General features: G+C 50.3%; 2 protein-coding genes across 3 annotated transcripts in view; both read left to right on the top strand.

Annotated features, from left to right (window-relative positions):
- Positions 1 to 509: 509 nt before the first annotated feature.
- On the top strand, positions 510 to 11,022 carry EIF3K (eukaryotic translation initiation factor 3 subunit K). Its single transcript, XM_059666652.1, has 8 exons — positions 510 to 669; positions 1,467 to 1,565; positions 3,520 to 3,640; positions 5,353 to 5,427; positions 7,641 to 7,707; positions 7,829 to 7,906; positions 9,266 to 9,391; positions 10,957 to 11,022. The coding sequence occupies exons 1-8, from the start codon at positions 611 to 613 to the stop codon at positions 10,986 to 10,988; spliced, it is 657 nt and encodes a 218-aa protein (XP_059522635.1). The 5' UTR covers positions 510 to 610; the 3' UTR covers positions 10,989 to 11,022.
- Positions 11,023 to 16,030: 5,008 nt separating this feature from the next.
- ACTN4 (actinin alpha 4) overlaps positions 16,031 to 20,323 on the top strand; it is a 76,645-nt gene continuing 72,352 nt past the window's right edge. The window contains exon 1 of one of the 2 annotated variants that reach the window (XM_059666649.1): positions 16,031 to 16,335. In XM_059666649.1, coding sequence (XP_059522632.1) covers positions 16,174 to 16,335 — 162 coding nt within the window. In that variant the 5' untranslated portion in view covers positions 16,031 to 16,173. The remainder of the gene's footprint in view (positions 16,336 to 20,323) is intronic. The other variant, XM_059666648.1, reaches the window with a different exon arrangement.

Raw genomic sequence — 20,323 nt, 5'->3', positions numbered from 1 at the left:
GGGCAGACCATCCCAACAGCTTTGCGGGCCCCTCCCCCTAGAATTAGGGTGGAGCATGGGGACCAGTTTCAGGCTTTTGAAACTATGGAGCTCAGGGTCCCGCTGGGGGCCCAAGGCCTGGGGGAAAGAGGCTGTCGGAGCTTGGATCACGGCTCAAATGGAAGGCTACTACGTGCATTCCAACAGTTTTGTAAGTTCAATACGGCGAGCAACGCGACGGGCGCGCACCCCGTCGGAGGCCCGCCTCCTTCCTAGCGAGCTCGCGCGCACGGCCTGAGGACTACCGCGCGACGCCCACGAACAGCTTAGCCCCGCCCCTCGCCCCGAGACGGCGCCAGCGCGTTGGCTCCGCTAGGCTTTTAGCCTCGCTGATGGTCCAGTTCGGGTGGAGAAGGTGCGCACGCGCCGACGGCGCCCGCTGGGAAGAAGTCACGTGGCAGCCGGAAAGCGCCGCAGCCACCGCGAGAACCTTCCCACTTCAGCGCCTCAGGGCTGGAGCGAAAACAGCGACGTAGTTTCCGTTTCCGCCATCTCTTGCTCTTCCGGTCCTCTAGGACGCCGCGCGGCCGGTACCGCGGCTCCATCCCCCGAGAGGGAAGCGCCCGCAGGCATGGCCATGTTTGAACAGATGAGAGCGAACGTGGGCAAGTTGCTCAAGGGCATCGACAGGTCTGACGCCCTTGGTCGGAGGGAGAGCGCTGGTCGAGCGGGTGGAGGAGAGCCTTTCCGCAGACCGCGAGGGCTGGCCAGGGTCCCGGGCTTCCGCGGGGTGGTTTCCAGTCTTCTGGAGGAGCTGTTTAAGGGAACAGCGTTGCAAGAGCCCCAGGCGGGAGATTGCCTCGCCTTGTCTCCCCTCCTTAATTGTCCTAAGGCCTCTCTCTCAGCCCCTCAGTCTTCCTCTCACTGTGACAGTGCCTCTTCATCTCTATCTTCTTTTCCCATATCATTCATTCACCGCATGCTCCCAGTCAGCGCCGGGCAACGTTGGGGACCAGAAGTGACCAAGACAGCCGCTGGCCATGCTTTCATGGAGTTACCAGTTCAGAGTCATGACAAAACCGTCAATAGATAGTGATAGCTGAGAGCAGTCAGAGCTGCGATGGGGGAAGCACAAGCAGATTGGTCAGAACTGCAATGGGAGAAGCTCGAGCCGAGAGGATGGGGCTGGAACAGGGGTGAGGCCTGGGGAGGGGAGGAAGGGGCGTGTGTGTGTCAAAGATGTCCGGGAGTCCAGGTATACAGGTTGCAGTGACTGACTGTCTGAGAGGTTGGGGAAGCATCCCAGGCATTAGACCCCTGGCTCCGATGGGATTTAGAGCTTAGGCTCAGGTCTGAGATATGGGTAAGATAAGAGAAGAAAAGGAGGAAGGAGGAGCAGGTTACTGTGCCCACCCCACATCCTCAAAAAAAGGAACTGGCCTCAGCTCCTGTCTCCTCTCTGCTCATCCATCTTGCTTCTTCTCTAGATACAATCCTGAGAATCTGGCCACCCTGGAGCGCTATGTGGAGACACAGGCCAAGGAGAATGCCTATGATCTGGAAGCCAACCTGGCTGTCCTGAAGCTGTGAGTGTCTGCCTCCAACCCCAACCCATGCCAGTGGCCAGCAGGGTACCACTCCCAACACGGGGTGGTACAGGAGTAGCATACAGCATGAAGCCTCTTTGGCGTGCAAAACTAGGAATCCAAGGAAAGCGGGAGGATGGATGTTTTTAAAAATTAATTACAAAACACACATACAGGCTAGTACATAAAACAAATACAGTTGGCTCTCCATATCCACAGGATCCACATCAGTGGAAAGGTTGAAAACATTCCCCTAAAAAATGTGATGTTGCTGATGTATTGTGTAGTAAGACCTACTATGGTTATGTTTGTATTAAACATGTACAAACTTTTTTCTTGTTATTTCCTAAACAATACAGTATAACAACTATTTACATGGTATATAATTGTATTAGGTTTTGTAAGTAATCAAGAGATGGTTTAAAATGTATGAGAGGAGCTCTAGCCAGTTGGCTCAGTGGATAGAGCCCTGGCCCGTGGCCTCAAGGGTCTCGAGTTCAGTTGCAGTCAAGGACACGTGCCTCAGATGCAGGCTCGATCCCCTGCCCTGGTTGGTGTGCAGGTAGGAGGCAACCAGTCAATGTTTCTCTCACATCAGTGCTTCTCTGTGTCTCTCACCCTCCCTTCTCTCTCTAAAAATCAATGGAAAGATATCCTCAGGTGAGGATTAACAAAAAAATAAAAAAATGTATGAGAGGACGTGCATCGGTTATATGTGAGCACTACACTATCTTATGTAAGGAACTTAGGATTTTGGTATGCACAGGGGGTCCTGGAACCAAGCCCTAGTGGATACCAAGGGATTGCATATTGTTTAAGAAGTAATTATAAATTCACCCATATGATCATCCATATTGCAAAACTGAGTGTTGCTAGCAACTCAGGCCTTTTGCCCCACGTTTTATGCCAGCCACACCCACTGCCCACCCTGGTAATCACTCTTAGGTTCTAATGGCCTGACTTTATGTGAGTGTACCACACATGCATCCTGATCATCTTAGCTCAGGATTGCCTGTTTTGAACTTGATACAAGGAGAGTCCTACAGAACAAGCCCTTCTGCATCTGACTGCTTCCCCTGAGCACTGGATTCATGAGGTTCATCCGTTTTCTGTGTGGCTGCAGTTTTTATCCATTGTCCTGTTAACAGACGTTTGGGTTTCTTCCCCTCAGTACTTTATTGGCACACAGCTGTGTAATTTTACGATTCCATAGCTTCAGTTTTAACATCTGTAAAATAGATGTATTTACAGGCTTGTTTAGGTTGTTATTGGTGATAATCACTACTTAGGGAGTATTCACCATGTAGTAGTTTGCTGTATTGTTTTATGTATTAACTCACTTAGATGCTGTATTGTCCTTGTGAGGTAGATGTGGTTGTAATTGCCCCCTTTTGCAAGGGAGGAAACTGATGCACAGAATTTAAAATAAGTCCATGGTCACTCAGCAGGGAAGCTTAAACCCAGGCATTCTGGCTCCACTAAACCAGTCTGTGAGTTTAGTCACACTTGAGTGCCTGCTCTGGGCTTGGCCCATTGCTGGGTAGGGCTGGGGCCCTGTGGTGGTTAAGACAGGCCTGTCCCCTGTTAGCGACAGCCTCCAATAGTCAGGGCTCAGGGTTAGAGGGGCCAGAGGAGGCACCTGACCTTGCCTGGATGTTAGCCCTAAACCACTATTTCAAACTTCTCTATGTACTCATTGATTTATGAATCACTTAACAATTAACAGTATCTGTCTTCCTGGGTGGTTGTGAAAATTAACTGTCCTTGTCGACAGAGCAGGCAAGTAGGGTCAGGGAGGTCACATAGTCAGAGAATCTGTGGTTGGGACTGGAACCCAGGCATGTATAGTTCCCAGGCCCTGGGCCAAAGCAGTGTGTACCCTGCCTCACATCTGGTGAGGCTTCTGGGACCTGGAGATGTCACCTGTTGCTGTGTCTTTTGTTTCCCTTCTCAGGTACCAGTTCAACCCAGCCTTCTTTCAGACCACGGTCACTGCTCAGATCCTGCTAAAGGCCCTTACCAACCTGCCCCACACTGACTTCACCCTTTGCAAGTGCATGATTGACCAGGCCCATGTATCCTTCCAGTTCTCAGGCCCAGGTGTGTGTGGGAGGAGGCAGGGGCAAGAGAGATCCTTTCACTGGGAAGTGGTCTGTGAGTTTAGTCACACTTGAGTGCCTGCTCTGGGCTTGGCCTATTGCTGGGTAGGGCTGGGGCCCTGTGGTGGTTAAGACAGGCCTGTCCCCTGTTAGCGACAGCCTCCAATAGTCAGGGCTCGGGGTTAGAGGGGCCAGAGGAGGCACCTGACCTTTCCTGGATGTTAGAGCTTCCTGGAGGAGAGACCATCTGAAAGATGAGGAGTTAGGTGGAGTGGTAGGGAAGGTGTTCCAGGCAGAGGGAACAGTAGGGAGGCCTGGAGGAAAAGTTCAGCATAGCCATGCCACAGCTTTCAAAGTGGAATTTGGAAGGGCACCAGGGAGCTGTAGAGTGATGGGGGTAGATTTATGCTTTAGAAAGATTCTCATGAGGATTCTAGTTGAGTAAAGACCACCTGGCCAGAGGCAGGAGGGGCCGGGCGCTGGGCAACAGGCAGAAGCCATGAACAGCTGGATTGTCTGCTAAGCTTCATTTTATGTATCCTCATTGCCTACCTAGCACAGTGCTGGCCTTCAGTGAAAAGCTGTTGAGTGAAAAAATCAGTGAATTGGATTCCCCCCACTTCCCCTTGCTTTTTTGTAGCTGGTCTAACACTTAGCTAGGAAAGCCTCTAATTTTCCTTTAATTACTTGAGAGACTTGGCAGAGTCTCCCAACCATGCTGAGCCCTATGCTCATAGTGATCACCATCCCAGGGTTGTCACAACTACTTGCCTCTTACTGGCTAAGCTGAGAAATGGCTGCTTACTCATTGAACCTGTTCTGCCAGGTGTGTCCATGGGAGTGCCTCCCTTCTGAGAGATTGTCCACCTTCTCCAGGGTTCTGTTCTGGTGGTTTTGAAAAAAATAGGCATACAGTACATTGTTAAAAGTACATAAAAAAATTATATAGGGGGGAAATGGCTTCTCTCCCCTCCTAGGAGGCAACAGTTGTTTGCTATTCTTGGGGACCTTTCCACAGATGTCCTGTAGCTACATAAGTACAGCTGTGTATGTTTATATACACACTAGAGGCCTGGTGCACGAAAGTCATGCACTCGGGAGGGGTGGGGGTCCCTCAGCCAGGCCAGCACCCTCTCGCAGTCAGGGAGCAGTCGCACATCCTTAGTACTGCCGAGGAGGCTCCCGCCACCACCAGTGCACTTGCCAGCCAAGAGCCCAACTTCTGACTGAGCAGTGCCCCTGCGCACCCCCCCGCACCCCGCCTCCTCCTGGCTCTGTGGAGCACAACAACCAGCAGGGGGCAGCTCCTGCATTGAGTGTCTGCCCCCCTGGTGGTTAGTGTGTGTCATAGCAACCTGTTCTGCCATTCGGTCAATTTGCATATTAGCCTTTTATTATATAGGATAGCATATGTCCTCCGCCCAAATGGTAGGCTGTTATGCGCATTGTTCTGCATCTTTTTTCATATCAGTGTGTCTTGTCATGTTCTATGGGAGTTGGCTCTGGCTCTGTGGACAGTCAGTCATTGTTGTCATTGTCCCCATCATTGGATAATTTGGTTGTTTCTCACCTTTTGCCATTACAACCCATGCTGCAGTGACCAGAAGGAGGTGGGTAGGGAGGGCTGGCTTAAGACTCCACAGCATCCTCAGGCTCTAGGACCATTTTCCTTTAACGTTTTTCTCCAGCAAGAAGAACGGCCCATCCGACAGATTTTGTACCTTGGAGACCTGCTAGAGACCTGCCACTTCCAGGCCTTCTGGGTAACTTCCCTTGGACCCAAGGGCAGGATGGGTGATTGGGCCCCACAGAGCGGACTGATAAAAGTAATGAGCATGCCCGTTAATTGGCTTCCTGTGTTCAGGGCTTTGCAAGCAGGATCTCAGAATCGTGATCCTCACACAGAGCCAAGACTCCCACAGGGCTCAGGCACCCTTCCAGTAAAAGTCCTCTGTCACCGGAACTTCTCGCTTTCTTGCTCTGACTGGAACCTGATCCTCCACTTCTCCAGCTTCCCAAGTGGGGCCCACTGCCCTAGAATTGTCTTGAGCAGTAATTGCTCCTTCCTCTGGCCATGAATGTTAAACATTTCCACTCTCTGACCACTTCCTCCTAGCTTTCCAGCTCCCCCCCGCTCTGAGGTCTCCAACTGACATTCTTGGGCTGACCAGCACTCCAGTCCTTTGTTCTGTTTCTTCTTAGCAAAAGTCGTGCATCCCTCCTCCCCGGGGTCCCCCCTTTCCCCCTCCCACCACCTATATCTGAGATGATGAACAGGCTGGAGGAAAAGCCATCTGGAGCACGTGACAACCCAGATCCACAGTCCACCCTTCTTGGCCTAGGCTCTTGCTTCCCTCCCCAGTTTATCCCCTCCCCCCTCACCTAGACAGCTCTTTGGACCTTCCCTCCCACCAGAACTCGCACATGTCCCTGGCCCTGACATCATGGCGGCTGACCGAGCACTCTGCAGTTTTAGAGGGTGGGTTGTCCCTCCTATGTCAGGCCATCTGGTGCACTGTCCCCTTTCCCTTGCACCCACTCAGTGGTGTTAACAACAGCAATTCTCCCTACTGTCTTGTAACATCAAACGTGGCCTTCCTGGGTTGTTTGTGTCACCATAGAACAATTCTACTCTGGAGTTCTAGCATAACAAAGAGCTCTTACCCGTGCCGTGGTGGCTCAGTGGTTGAGCATTGACTTAGGAACCAGGAGGTCACTGGTTCAAGTCCCAGTCAGGGCACATGCCCAGATTGTGGGCTTGATCCCCAGTAGAGGGCTTGCAGGAGGCAGCTGGTCAATGATTCTCATCGTTGATGTTTCTATTGCTCCCTTTCTCTGAAATCAATAAAAAATATTTATTTTTTTTAAAGAGAGGTGTCCCTGACCACATTCACTCTGTGCCCCTTTACAGCCCTGCTCTTGGCTAGGGGACTGGCTGCCCAGTTTGCCCACGTGTTTCAAGGTTTTAAAATTGCAAATGTCACATCTCAAAACTCCTCAGTTTCAGGCAGGTGGGGACTGTTGGTCACCCTGCTCCTGGAACAGATTGCCTGTAGTCAGTCTCCCCTGCTCACTTGAACCCACTCCAGGCTTTTGTGACCAACCCTCTGACCCTGCTCCCCAACACAAACACACTCCATGAAACTTGTTGAGGTCAACAGTTGCTAGATTCAGTAGGCAGTTCTCAGTCCCCCATCTTACCTGTCCTGTCAAATCCTTTAATCACTTGGCTTCCAAGACAACTGCTCTCTTGACTTTTCTCATATTTCATTGGCTACTCATTGTCCTTGCGGCTTCCACATTTCCCTCACTAAAGTTGGAAGGCACCTTTGCTGAGAAGATGACATATGAGTAGAAACCGTGGGGGAGGAGAGTTCCAGACGCAAGGTCAGTGCAGCCCTGGCCAGGTAGCTCAGTTTGTTAGAGCTTCCTGGCCAAGGTTGCGGGTTCAATTCCCAGTCAGGGCACATACAAAAATCAACCAGTGAATGTATAAATAAGAGAACAACAAATTGATTTTCCTCTTTCCCTCTCCTGCTCTCTAAAAATTAATAGAAAAAAATTTTTTTTAAAGAACCAGCATGAAGGCCCTGAGTTAGGTGAGTGCCCGGTGTAACAGGAGCAGTGAGGAGGCCCTTGTGGCTGGAGTGGGGGGTAAGGTGGAGGAGGTGAGGGCATAGATCCTGTGGGGCCTTGTGGCCCATTGTAGGACATGGTAGGAGCAAAGTGAGGGCATCAGCTTATCTTAGGTTCCACCTGCCAGATTTAAACCCTAGGTTTAATTTTGGGCAAATCACTTAACTGTTCTGAGCCTTGGTTTCTTTATCTCTAAAATGGGCATAAAAATAGTAACTGTTACATCATAGGGTTGCACACACAAGAATGGCTGGCATGTGGGGGTCAATTGTTAATATTTTTAATATTGGCATTCTTGATATTAATATTGAAATTGTCAACATTGTTATTCCTCTCACAGCAAGCCCTGGATGAAAACATGGACCTTTTGGAAGGTATAACTGGTTTTGAAGATTCTGTCCGAAAATGTAAGTACCTTTTTGCAACGGAGCTCCCAGGCAGGAGAGAGGAGGAGGCAGGTAGGGAGTGTCAGCAGGGTCCTGGGAGCGGGGCGTGGCTCTTTACCATCTTTGTCCCTGACCTCCACAGTTATCTGCCATGTCGTGGGTATCACTTATCAGCACATCGATCGCTGGCTGCTGGCCGAGATGCTCGGGGACCTGACTGGTAAGATGCTCTCTGGGTCCCTAGTGCCAGTCTAGGAGGTTCAGGGTAGTCTGGGGTAGTGGGTCTCAGCCAGCACCTCTGATGGATCCATCCCTTCCTCACCCAATGGTTATTAAAGGCCCAGCCCAGGAAGGAAGGAAGGAAGGAATTGGTATGAGACATTCCCTTCCTTGGGGAAGATATAGGCATTCATTCATTTATTCTGTATTAATTACTGAATGGCTGCTCTGTGCCAGACACTATTCTGTCTACATGCAAGGCAGCTTGTAGAGTAGGGTGGGGGCAGCATTTGAGCAAATGTGAGGACCCTCAGGCAGTAGGCCCTGTCATGTTCCCTCCGTGGCTAGAGCAGAGTGATTGTAGGTATAAGTGCGTATTTTGGGAGTTGATAGCAGAGAAATGGTGGAGGGAGAGAGATCTCTAGATACAGCAGGACCTTCTAAAGAGTGAGATGGAGCCACAGAGGGTTCTGAGCAGGGAGGGACATGATCAGATTTATGTTCTTAAAAGATCCTTCTAAAAAGGAAAAAAAAAAAGTGTGTGTGTGTGTTTGCCCATTTTTGCAAAAAGAAACACAGGAAGGAAAATAGAAGATAAGGAAAATGGGTCAAAGGTGAGGGGGTTGAGAACAGGGAGGAGAGAGGGGTGGGTTTGGGGTGAGATTTCTCTGAGTACCTTAGACAGTTTGGCCTTTTGATCCAGGTAGTTTTTTGTGTGGGGTTTTGTTGTTTTTAATGGGAGCTAACTTTGATTTGATTGCACACTTTGTGTCAGGTGTTATACTGTTTTATATCAGATAGGTGTTTGACATACTTAAAAGTGAAATTAAACCAAAAGGAGATGAAACAACTCTTAAAATTGAAAATAAAAAAAGCAGATGAATCTGGACCACATTGATAATGGTTACACAGAAAAGAATTATTTCCAGTAACGGTACACCCTCTTGCCCTGTATCCTTAGTGGCATATTTTCCAAGGGTGAAAAAGAACTGCAAAGAAATTCTCAAACCTGATAACCACAGGCTTATTGTTAGTGGTAATGATGACATCGTGATTGTGAAACCATTTCATGTAGGTCGTGGGAAAAAGCAGTTACATAAATACACTGTGGATATTAGAAACTAAGATTTGCACAGGAGAGAAAAGAGATAAATAGAAAATAAGACAATCTGTGTGATGTGTAAGGATGAGAAAGGTAAAATGGAGAATGAACTATAGAAGTGCAGAAGTGCTGCTGCTGTCCAGGTAGAAAATGCTTTTGGCTTCTGAAGCAGTTGGGCAAGGAGGGTGCCTGGCTCCTGGTTCCCAGGACCCCTGGTACTGCAGGATTGGGTGACCAAAACCCTTGTGTCACCTGCAGACAGCCAGCTAAAGGTGTGGATGAGCAAGTACGGCTGGAGCGCTGATGAGTCAGGCCAGATCTTCATCTGTAGCCAGGAAGAGAGCATTAAGCCCAAGAACATCGTGGAGAAGATCGACTTTGACAGTGAGTGGTATCCTGAGGCCTCAGGGTGTGGGGCTCAGCAGGTGCCCTTCCACAGAGACCCGGGCTAGGAAATTGGCATCTGCCACTCCACTGACCTCTTCTGTCACAGGGCTGCAGCCCAGGGAGGAATAGCAGGGGGTACTAGGCGTCCTTCCCTAGAACTTTCAGGCCCTGTGTCCTGCCCCACAGCACCCAATAAGACTTCCAAGGGCCTGGAGTGGCCTTGAGGGTTGTCTCCACACACTTATGGGTTCCCGGGGCTCTTTCCCATTATCACTTCTTTATCCTTGGGACTCCCGGGGCCTCGGCCCTGGCATCTGCTAAAACGCAGCAGAATGCCAGAAAGTATGGGCTCTGGAGTTAGGTTAGTGAGTGGGAATCTTGGTTCTGCACTCTGTGGCTGTGTAACTTTGGGCAAGTGATTTTACTGCTCTGTGCTTCAGTTTTCTCATCTAAAATATGGGAAAAGAGCATCAATAATTATGACAAACACTGTTTCTTTTTTTAAAAAAAAACAAGCAGTTCTTGCATTCTTTTTTAAAAAATATTTTATTGATTTTTTACAGAGAGGAAGGGAGAGGGATAGAGAGTTAGAAACATCGATGAGAGAGAAACATCGTTCAGCTGCCTCCTGCACAACCCCCACTGGGAATGTGCACGCAACCAAGGTATATGCCCTTGATTGGAATCGAACCCAGGACCCTTCAGTCCGCAGGCCGACGTTCTATCCACTGAGCCAAACCGGCTAGGGCCAAACACTGTTTCTTTACACTTGAGTCAATTTGTCCTCACATCATCCTATAAGGTGGGTACCATTAAAGAGACTTATTGGTACAACAAGGCTTCTCAGTACAAACCAGTTAACTTGGTAGCTAATTGAGGAACCAGATTGCGTGAGCACTTGGGTACTGTAGACCCTCACTCTGTGGTACCTGTTCTATGTGAGAACTTACTGGAGCAAATGGTTCAGTGAGGAGATGCAAGTCCAGCACCGAGTGTCTTGCAAATAGTACACGTTACTACAATAATAGTGAATAACACTTACTAGCAGACATTGTTCTAATGCAGCGGTTCTCAACCTGTGGGTCGCGACCTCTTTGGCGGTTGAAAGTCCCTTTCACAGGGGTCGCTTAAGACCATCCTGCATATCAGATATTTACATTACGATTCATAACAGTAGCAATATTACAGTTATAAAGTAGCAATGAAAATAATTTTATGGTTGGGTCACAACATGAGGAACTGTATTTAAAGGGCCAGAAGGTTGAGAACCACTGTTCTAATGCATCCTTAATCCCACTATCTTGTTAGATAGATGCTTCCTACAGGTGGGGAAACTGATGTACCTGGTACCAGCAGAGCTAAGACTTAAACATGGGCCTCCTGGCTCTAGAGTCCAGACTTTTAACTACTGCCCCAAACTGCCTTTGTGATGGTGACTAGGGCCCAGAGGGGGGTTGTGGTCTGTTGACTTTAAAGAATTGTGTGTGCTATAGTTGGTGACTGGAACTTTGTCTCCCATTCTTCACTCATTGATCTTTGGTCCCACCTTCTCTTCTCAACAGGTGTGTCCAGCATCATGGCCTCCTCCCAGTAACTTTGCAGGTGCTTAATAAAGATTTATTGCCTTAGCCTTGGTGTCTCCTCACTGGCGTCCTACCTCTGTCCCCATCCACCAGAGGGAGCCCAGGAGCAGGCCTCTGCTGGCCCTGTGCTGGGGCCCCCTAGTGGCAGGGCTTCCGTCTTTTTTCTTCCCCTCCACTTTGCCTGCCCCACCCCTGCAACTGACCTTCCACCCCACCTTTCTGATCTATCAGGTCCCCAGGAGAGGGCAGGTAACAGTGAGTCAGCAAGGAGGAGAGTGTGAAAGGGACAGGAGCCCAGCCCTGCCACTGGCTCTAGCCTGGGCTCTTCTGTACTCAGGAAAACCTAGGTGAGGACCTGGAGGGCAGGCAAAAGCATGCACTAGTGGCCCCAGGGCTGTGGCTAGAGGGTAAATGGGGGAGGATTCTGGCTGCTCTACCCTGTGTGTATCCTAGGCTAGTGACTCTGCCCCTCGTCCTCAGTTTTCTGAGAAAGGTGAGAATGGTGCACCCTTCTCAGAGTTAGGAGGATTTCATGAGCTCTTTCCAGTAAAGGTCTCAGACCAGGTCCTAGCCTGTTATTGGCGCTTAGAAAACAGGAGTTGTTGATTTTAGACTTGGGTTTGTCCCTGAGGTTGCAAACCAGTCCTGAGCATTCTTCTATTTGGAGAGACTTTACAAGTAATTCAGATTTTCAGCCAGGCCATACTCCTCCATCCCCAAATCCCAGCCTATGCTAGTTAGGAGGTCTAGTTCACATCACTCATTCTTTAGTTGGGTTGGTTATCTTTCCCATTTATACATGAAGTATTCCAGGCATCTTGCAGAATAACCTTGGGCAAGTATCTTCCCTTCTGTGCTTGTGTGTAAAGGGGGTGAGAACAATAGTGACTCCTTTGGGAGGAAAACAAGGAAATGAAATGCTGTGATAGATACACAACCTTTAGTGTGGACCTGCTGCTGCCTGGGGGAGCCCTTCATTCTCTCATCACAGTGGACTTGGCCTACGGAGAGTGGCAGTGCCCGAGCTGCCAACCTCCCTGATCTACCTGCACTCACACCCATCCTCTGGGCAGGGATGTGAGGAGCCAGGGCTGGGCGGGACACCCTTTGCCCTGGGTTCCAGACTTGAGCAGGAGCCAGGAACTAGGGTGTGTTCAAACCCTGGGCACAAATGATTATGTAGCTCAGGACTCTGGAGCCTTGCTGTAAGGGGGTGGAGGGTAGCAGGAGGGAAGACTAATGCTGCTACCCACTCATTTGTGGGCACCCCCTCAGGGTGGGCATAACTCCACTCACCCACTTGGTAGTACCCTGTGTGTGATAAAACCTGTACAACTGGCCATGTCGACTACAAGGAAGAGGAAATAACCTGTGTCCTTTGGAAGCCAGGTCTTGTCCTACTTTGCCAACCTGCTTTTGCTCCAGGAGGATCATCATCCTTTTTGACAGCCTGAGTTCAAATCCCAGCCTAGTGGCCTTTGGGCTTGTTAACTGCTTCAATTTTACTGCTGCTGAAAGTGCCCACTTCCATAGTTGTGAGTTAACATATGGAAATTTCAGAGATCTTGGCACACTAAGAGATCACAAACTTGTAGCCTGTCTTGCTCACTTGGGCTCAGGGCTGCTGTTTGAGCTGCTTCCATTGTCACCTCTAGATATCCCAGTATCTTTCTATGTTCGCAGTTGGGAGGACACAGCTGTCTCCGTTGTCTCGCCCAAGTGGCACTAATAATAGGACACAGTGCTTAATCCGTTACTGCAGTCTCGAGAATTCCAAGTGGTGTAGAAATGGTGAACCCACTGGCATGCCCCTTCCAGTCTCTTCTGCCCCTTGACCCTCAGTGGATGATAGCTATTACTGCACTGTCCCTGGATGGCCTCGAAAGTGACTAACAAAGGGAACCCTTAGTTTAAACCTCATTGCCTGGGACCATGAGCTTTGTCTCTCAGCCCTAGTTCAGTGTCCACCAGGAGCAGGCAGAGTTGGGCAAATGGCCCTTAACCCAAGGGCCTTTCCCTGCTGACCAGGCCCAGCACAGGACTCCTCGGCTTGTTCGCCAAGTTAACAGGCTGCCTGCCCAGCCCAGCTTTGTAAGCCACCAACACTTGGGTTTTTGGCTAGATCCTGGCGTCATTTCCTGGGAGAGGGCTCCTGCCAGGCCTTGTTCCTGTTGCTTGCCATTGGATCCCTTCCAGTGCCTTTGAGAGGTGGAAAAAGACCTTATAGCTCTCATACCTGGAGGAGCCATGTCTTTCAGTCCCCATCCCCAGTAGAAAACTCGGATCTCTCTCCATCCTCCCTAGCTCCCAGTAGAAAACTCGGAGCTTCTGGAGTCTTAACTGCTCTTTATCTCTGCCCTCCCCCAACCCCAAATTCATGACAGTAAGTCCTGTCAGCTATGTTTTCCCAAAACTTCCCACTGCCCCTCCACAGCTCTCTCTTCCTCCAAGCCTCTGGTCCTGTCCACCCTTACCTGGACCATTGTAACAGCCTCCTCACTGGGCTCCCTGTGCCTAACCCACCTTCTACTATCATGTAACCAGGGGGACCCTTTGCACAGCTGAATCAGATTCCAGCCCTGCTTAAAATCCTCCCTTAACTTCCCATTGCATTTAGAATAAAATTTATGTCAATCAGGTTTCAATTAAAAATTCAAATTTCTCATCATGGTTTTAAGTCCACTCATTCACCTAGGATTTATTAAACTACTATCTTGTGTGAGATGCTGCTTTCAGACTAGGGATACAGCAATGACCAAAACAAAAAGCCCCACCCAATGGATGACATTCTTGGGAAAGAGACAGATAAATGCAATCAATAGATCAATCAATCATGTAATATATTAAATGGTAATTCATGCTCTGGAAAAAAATAAGGAAAGATGTAGGATGCTATTTTATTTTTATTTATTTTTTAAAATGTATTTTATTGATTTTTTTTGAGGATTTTTTTTTCCTTAGGGGTATTTTAATAGCGTGGTTATCACTGTGAATTCTATTTTACTGATTTTTTTTACAGAGAGGAAAGGAGAGGGATAGAGAGTTAGAAACATCGACAAGAGACAAGAGAAACATCCATCAGCTGCCTCCTGTACACCCCCCACTGGGGATGTGCCACAACCAAGGCACATGCCCCTGACCGGATTTGAACCTTCAGCCCGCAGGCCAACACTCTATCCACTGAGCCAAACCGGTCAGGGCTGTAGGATGCTATTTTAAATAACGTGGTCAGGGAATATCTCACTGGGGAGGTGATGTTGCCTCAGAGACGTGCAGGAGAGGAGGCTATGAGCCCTGGGGATTCAGTATCTAGGGAAAGTGATCCAGACAGTGGTAACAAGGTATCACCAAGTATAAAGACTATGAAGCTGGACCAGGCCTGGTGTGTTCCAGAAATAGCAAGGAGGCCGGCAATGTGACAGGAGCTCAGAGAGTAAGGGGCAGAGTGGAAAGCGAGCTGGGAGAGGAAATGGGGACCAGGACATGGAAGACCTGTGGGTCTGGCTAATGCCACAGGAGTCTCAGTCCTTTCAAAGGCTGGGCTGGGCCAGGGCAGGGGAGACTTCTGCACCTTTGCTCCTTTCCTTGATTTTGACGTTTTCTGAGTGTAGTGCTAGGGGCGGAGGGAAGGGTTCTGGGCAGAAGAGGGGGGGGACTTGATCTGACACTCAGGTGTTCACAGGCTCCCTCTGGCTTCTTGTGGGAAAGGGGCTGGAGAGAGTTGGGAGCTGGTGAGGAGGATGTTTAGTGGCCCAAGCAAAGACAAGGCTAATGTAGGTGGGACCAGAGTGGGCCACAGGGGCAGGGGAAAGTGGGTGCATTCTATATATACTTTGAAGATGGAACTGACAATTTCCTGAAGAACTGGATATGGGGTGTGAAGACAAAGAGGAATCAAGGATGATTGCAAGGTTTGTTGCCTGTGCAGCTGGAAGGATGGGGGCTTCATTCACAAGGTGGGGATGACTGTGAGGGATCAGGTTTGGGGAGGAAGATCAGGAGCTCAGCTTTATTTTTATTATTTATTTTTTTAATTGTGGGATGTCATTTATTTACCTTTTAAAATATATTTTTAATTGATTTCAGAGAGGAAGGGAGAGGTAGAGAGAGATAAAAACATCCATGATGAGCGAGAATCATTGATCGGCTGCCTTTTGCAAGCCCCCTACTGGGGATTGAGCCTGCAGCCTGGGCATGTGGCCTTGACCAGAATCCAACCAGGACTATTCAGTCGGCAGGTCCACGCTCTATCCATTGAGCCAAACCAGCCAGGGCAGGAGCTCAGCTCTATATATTTAAATTTGAGGTGCCTGTTAATATGGCAAGGTCGCTTATCTGTATGCATTTACTTACTTATTGTTGTCCACTATGTTAGCCACTTGAGAACTAGCCACGCTTATCATGCTCAGCACTCTGCCCCCAAGAACGGGGCTTGGCAATATAGGAGTTCCGTGAATGTTTGTTAAATGAAAGTCCAAAAAGTCCTCTACCGTCCCAGTCAGCCAGTGTCTATTCCAGTTTACCTAACCTAACTCCACTGTCCATTTCGTGAATTTTTGTTCAAACGTCCTCTTCCGCAAAGGCTACCCTACTTTACATTTAAGCTCATGCTTGGTTTTTCTCAATAACACGTTTCACCTTCGAATATACTATATACATGTTAAAATTGTTTGTCGACTCCCTTCACTAGAAAGTAGCCCCATGAAGGCAAGGATTTTTGTCTATCTTGTTTCCAGCCGATGCGTAAAACATGGTCTGGCACACAGTAGGCGTTTAATAAATACTTGCTGAATTTGTGTTGCCGAGTGGGACTTCATCCCACGCCTGAGCAGGTTAAGGCCTGAGGACCAGACCCGCCTAGTGAATCATCCATGACGGGCCCCGCCCACACGCGGAGACCGCGCGCTCCTGCGGGAAAGGGGCGCGGCCCCGCCAGGAGCTGAAGGGGCGGCGCGGGGAAGTGGACTCTGCGCAGGCGTGGACTTCAGCACGGAGCGTCCAAGCGCTTTTCAGGGCTGCAGGCGCGCGCGCGGGAGGGCGGCGGCAGCGGCGCGGTGCGCAGGCGTGGCGGACAGTGCGCAGGCGCGGGCCGAGAGCGGGCTGAAGCAGCTGAAGCAGCGGCGGCGGCGGCGGCAGCAGCAGCTCGGGCAGAGGGGCGGGAGCGGACCGGCTGGTGGGCGAGCGAGAGGCGGCGGAATGGTGGACTACCACGCGGCGAACCAGTCGTACCAGTACGGCCCCAGCAGCGGGGGCAACGGCGCAGGCGGCGGGGGCAGCATGGGCGACTACATGGCCCAGGAAGACGACTGGGACCGGGACCTGCTGTTGGACCCGGCCTGGGAGAAGCAGCAGCGCAAGGTGCGCGGCCTGCGGGCCGGACCGGCTGGGGAGGGGCTTCTCGGGGAGGCTGCGGGCCGGGAAGGGGACTGGAGGGTCTGTGATGGGAATTGGGGGTCCTGAGAAGGAGTTGGCGGGTCTGGGGTGGGTTTGGAGTCCTGAAAAAGAATTGCAGAACTTGAGCCAGAATTGGGACTAAAAAAATAATCGGCGGCCCAGTTGGGAATGTGGAAGTCTAAGGAAAAGGACGCGGGGAGCCCGATGCAGGAATTGAAAGGTGGGGCGGGGGATTGGGGAGACCGAGGAGGTGATTGGAGAATCTCAGATGAAACTGGGGTCTGAGCCGACATTGAAGGTTGGGTGCTAAGAGAGAAACGGGGGAGTGGAATTTGTGGCCAGCCAGGACGGGACTGGGGTTGAGGGAGTGTGAAGAGGAGCTGGAGGCTGGAGGGTTGTTGCATAAAGAAAGGTTCGCAGAGGCTGGAACTGTGGGAGCAGCGGGGGGAGCGCGGAGGGGACGGGGCTCCGGAGGCTGTAAGGGAGTGGGGTGTGCGGAGGGATGCGGAGTCCGGAGCAGCGGGAGGACGAAGATCGGCAAGGGGAAAGGAGAGGGCCAGGAAGTGGGTGTGGAGACGTGGGCTTGGATGTGGGGCTGGGCAGGGACCTGTGAACAAAAGTTCGTGAAGGGGTGAGGGATGGAGAGGCTGCAGGGGCAGAGAGCATTTGGAATTGTTTGAGAAGGATTGTCTGAAGAACTGATGGAAGGTGGAAAGTGCGGCGAGGTTGGAGGAGCCTGCGGGTCCGGGAGAGGTGAGAGCGGGAGAAAGGAGCTGGAGTGGAAGGCAGGCGGGAGGGAGCCTGGTTAGGAAACGGCAAGTCTGGCTAGGATGGCGCCTGTGCTGGAGACACCGGAACGGCCTCTGAAGTGCAGCTCTGGGCTGGAAGTGTGTCTGCTGTGAAGGTTGAAAAGTAGGAAGGGGTGTGTGTGTGGAGGGGGGAGGGGACGAAGAGCTCCAAAAGCAGGGCCTGTTTAGGTGGCACTTTGGGGTGTGGAAGCAATTTACGGGGCGCTCACAGAAGTGAGGGAGATGGCAAGAAGTGGAAGGTCCAGAGCAGGGGATGTGTGTGGGGAAGGAGGGGAACTCGGAGCCCATACAGGAGAGGGTTGAGCCTGAGCTGAAGAGCACTGTGTGTGAGCAGCAGGTGTGCCCAGGAGGGTGGGGAGTCCTTGGAGTTGGAAGCATTGAATGGGTAAGCCCCTGAGCTCTCAGTGCAGTTCTTTGCTCTGGTCCTACAAAGATGGACATGTGTGGTATTGGGGCTTTGGGAGCAGACCTGGGATTTGAGCTGAGGGGAGATAGTGACTAGAAGCCTCTTGGGTGGGTGGGGGAGCGGAGGGAGTGCTGCTCTGGGCTCAGTGCCGGCAGCCTAGCCTGGAGGGGAAAGGGTGAAGGGAGCAGCTGTTCCAAGCCCTCCCTGGGGTGGGGCCTAGCGTAACCTTGGGTAAATTACCAACCTCTGCTTGAATTTCCTCCTTGGTGGTGGGGGTGGCGTCCTTACCTGTTGCCCCACCGACCTCAGGGTGGGCAGGGTGAGATAATCTGACATCAAAATGCCTTTTGAGGGGAACGGGAGATCTGTTCTGCAGTTGGAACAATAATTTATTACCTGAGGCAGTGCCGGCTTGGGAAAGGTTAAGAGTTGCCAAGAGACCTGGGAAGCTGGGAGGGGAACAAAGTGCCGTGCGGTTGTTTGTTTCGGGCGGTTGTTTTGGAGAATGTCTGGGATCTTCTCCTGCTCCAGGTGCTGGAGCCCCTGCCCCTTCTTCCTCAGGTGGCAGGAAAGGAAACCTTCCTTCTCCCTCCCTTCCTCCACTACTCCCTGAGCGACTCCTGCCAGCTCAGTTCCACTCTTCTGGGAGGTAGAGTGTATGCTCCTTTGTGGTTACAGGCTCCCTCACACAGGGTGAGGCTGGGGCACCATCCAACTCTGGGTGTGGACCAGGACTCACCAGAACCCCAAGGCCTAGCTGCTGTGTGTCATTTCCCTCCTTCCATCCTCAGCGACCAGGCAAGGTTGAAGGAAAGGGTGGCTCACCGTGTGTTGTAATACCAGTGCTTTAGATTCTCAATAAGGGCCAGATTCCAGTATGTCCTGCTTTATACCTACTGCAGCAGATATTTACACATATCTGTGCTTTGGGGGGAAATATCACTTCATTGCTGTGCACTTTCCTATTATGGGGTAGGGATCCTTTGTGAAAAGAAGGAGTAATAGGAATATATACACAAGTTTGTGCTGTTCTCCTTCTAAGAGGACCCTCCCCCACCCCACCCCCACACACCCGAACAGGATAGTTGGATTTTTCTATATTGCAGCGTTGCTTTAGTGAATGGCAGCTTGCCTTCTTGCCTCTTCAAGGCTGAGCCACTAGTCACAGGGAGAAGGGCAGTTCTGTAAATGTTTTGTGCATTCTCACTCTAAAAAGCTGTTTCCAGGACATCTGTAGGCCCTTAAAGCGTGTGGAATTGAATTCTTCTAGGAATTAAACAAGGATTGACCCAAGTCAGAGGGTGTTTGTGGTTCCTGTGGTTCTTTATTTTTACTTAAAGCTTTTACCTTTGCTCTGACTTCTAGGGATCTCTGTAACCAAGGCGTTTCCTGATAAGTAGGTTATGCAACAGTTATGACACAAGAAGACCCTGGGAGTTCTCCTGGGGGGTGGGGCAAGGACAGGTCTGATTTTTGACTAAATGCTCCAGCAATTATAGTTCTGGGCTACAGTTCCCTCTTCCAGAACTGAAAGGGGCTTGGGTAGCCTGGTCACCACCTATTCTCCTGGATAGGTGAGGTCTGGTGACAGCTGCCCCAGAACTTACCACAGCAAGAGGAAGTGCCGCCTCTGCTAAGCTTGCATGTTCATTGAAACACCACAGTTTACGGGGCCTCAGTGCTTTAGATTCTGACCTTTGGCTCAGGCTGTATCAGATGTGAGTTAATTATTTGAAAGGTCTGATGGTGTTTTGTTTTTCTCCAAGAAGGTTTTTTGTTTTTTTAAAAATATATTTTGATTTCAGAGAGGAAGGGTGAGGGAGGGAGAGATAGAAACATCAATGTAATCATTGGCTGCCTCCTGCATAATCCCTACTGGTGATTGAGCCCGCAACCTGGACATGTGCTCTTGACAGGAATCGAACCAGGAACCCTTCAGTCCGCAGGCCAACGCTCCAACCACTGAGCCAAGCCAGCTAGGGCCCAAGAAGGTGTTTTTTTTAGGTTGATGATGGAGGCCCCAAAGTAGCCACCTGTTATTTTGTTCCATTACTCTAATTGCTTACCTCTTAGGATCTGGCTAAGACTAACATGTCCTTTGCAGTTTTCCAAATTGAATAACATACTTACAGTAAAACAAAACACACAATCACCACCACCAAACTCTGTTGCCATTTAGAAATAAGACTGTGGGGGGTGGGGGACAGGTATACTCTGCCTTCAGGGAGATGGAGTAGAGGAAGCTATTCAGCTGCTAGCACTATATATTTTCCCTCTCCCCAGATGTGTTTTAGAACGTGGCTTTTCTTTTTTTTAATATATTTTATTGATTTTTTACAGAGAGGAAGGGAGAGAGATAGAGAGTCAGAAACATCGATGAGAGAGAAACATCGATCAGCCGCCTCCTGCACATCTCCCACTGGGGATGTGCTCGCAACCCAGGTACATGCCCTTGACCGGAATCGAACCTGGGACCTTTCAGTCCGCAGGCCGACACTCTATCCACTGAGCCAAACCGGTTTTGGCTAGAGCGTGGCTTTTCTGATGACTGCAGAAGTGGTGAGGTGTGGGAAAATGGCCTGGGAGTTCAGTGTCCCTTGTAGCCACTCATACTCATTCAGTTGAGAGCTGAAACCTGGTTGGTGCTGTGGAGTGGTGCCTGCTGCTTCATCTAATCTCCAATAGTTCAGGACGTGGACCCAGGATTGCCCTCTGCCTTTTGAAACATCCTCCCTAG

This window comes from Myotis daubentonii, chromosome 15 (genome assembly GCF_963259705.1).
Source record: "Myotis daubentonii chromosome 15, mMyoDau2.1, whole genome shotgun sequence".
In the NCBI taxonomy this organism is placed as follows: Eukaryota; Metazoa; Chordata; class Mammalia; order Chiroptera; family Vespertilionidae; genus Myotis; species Myotis daubentonii.
This window is presented reverse-complemented; position numbering and strand designations above follow the sequence as displayed.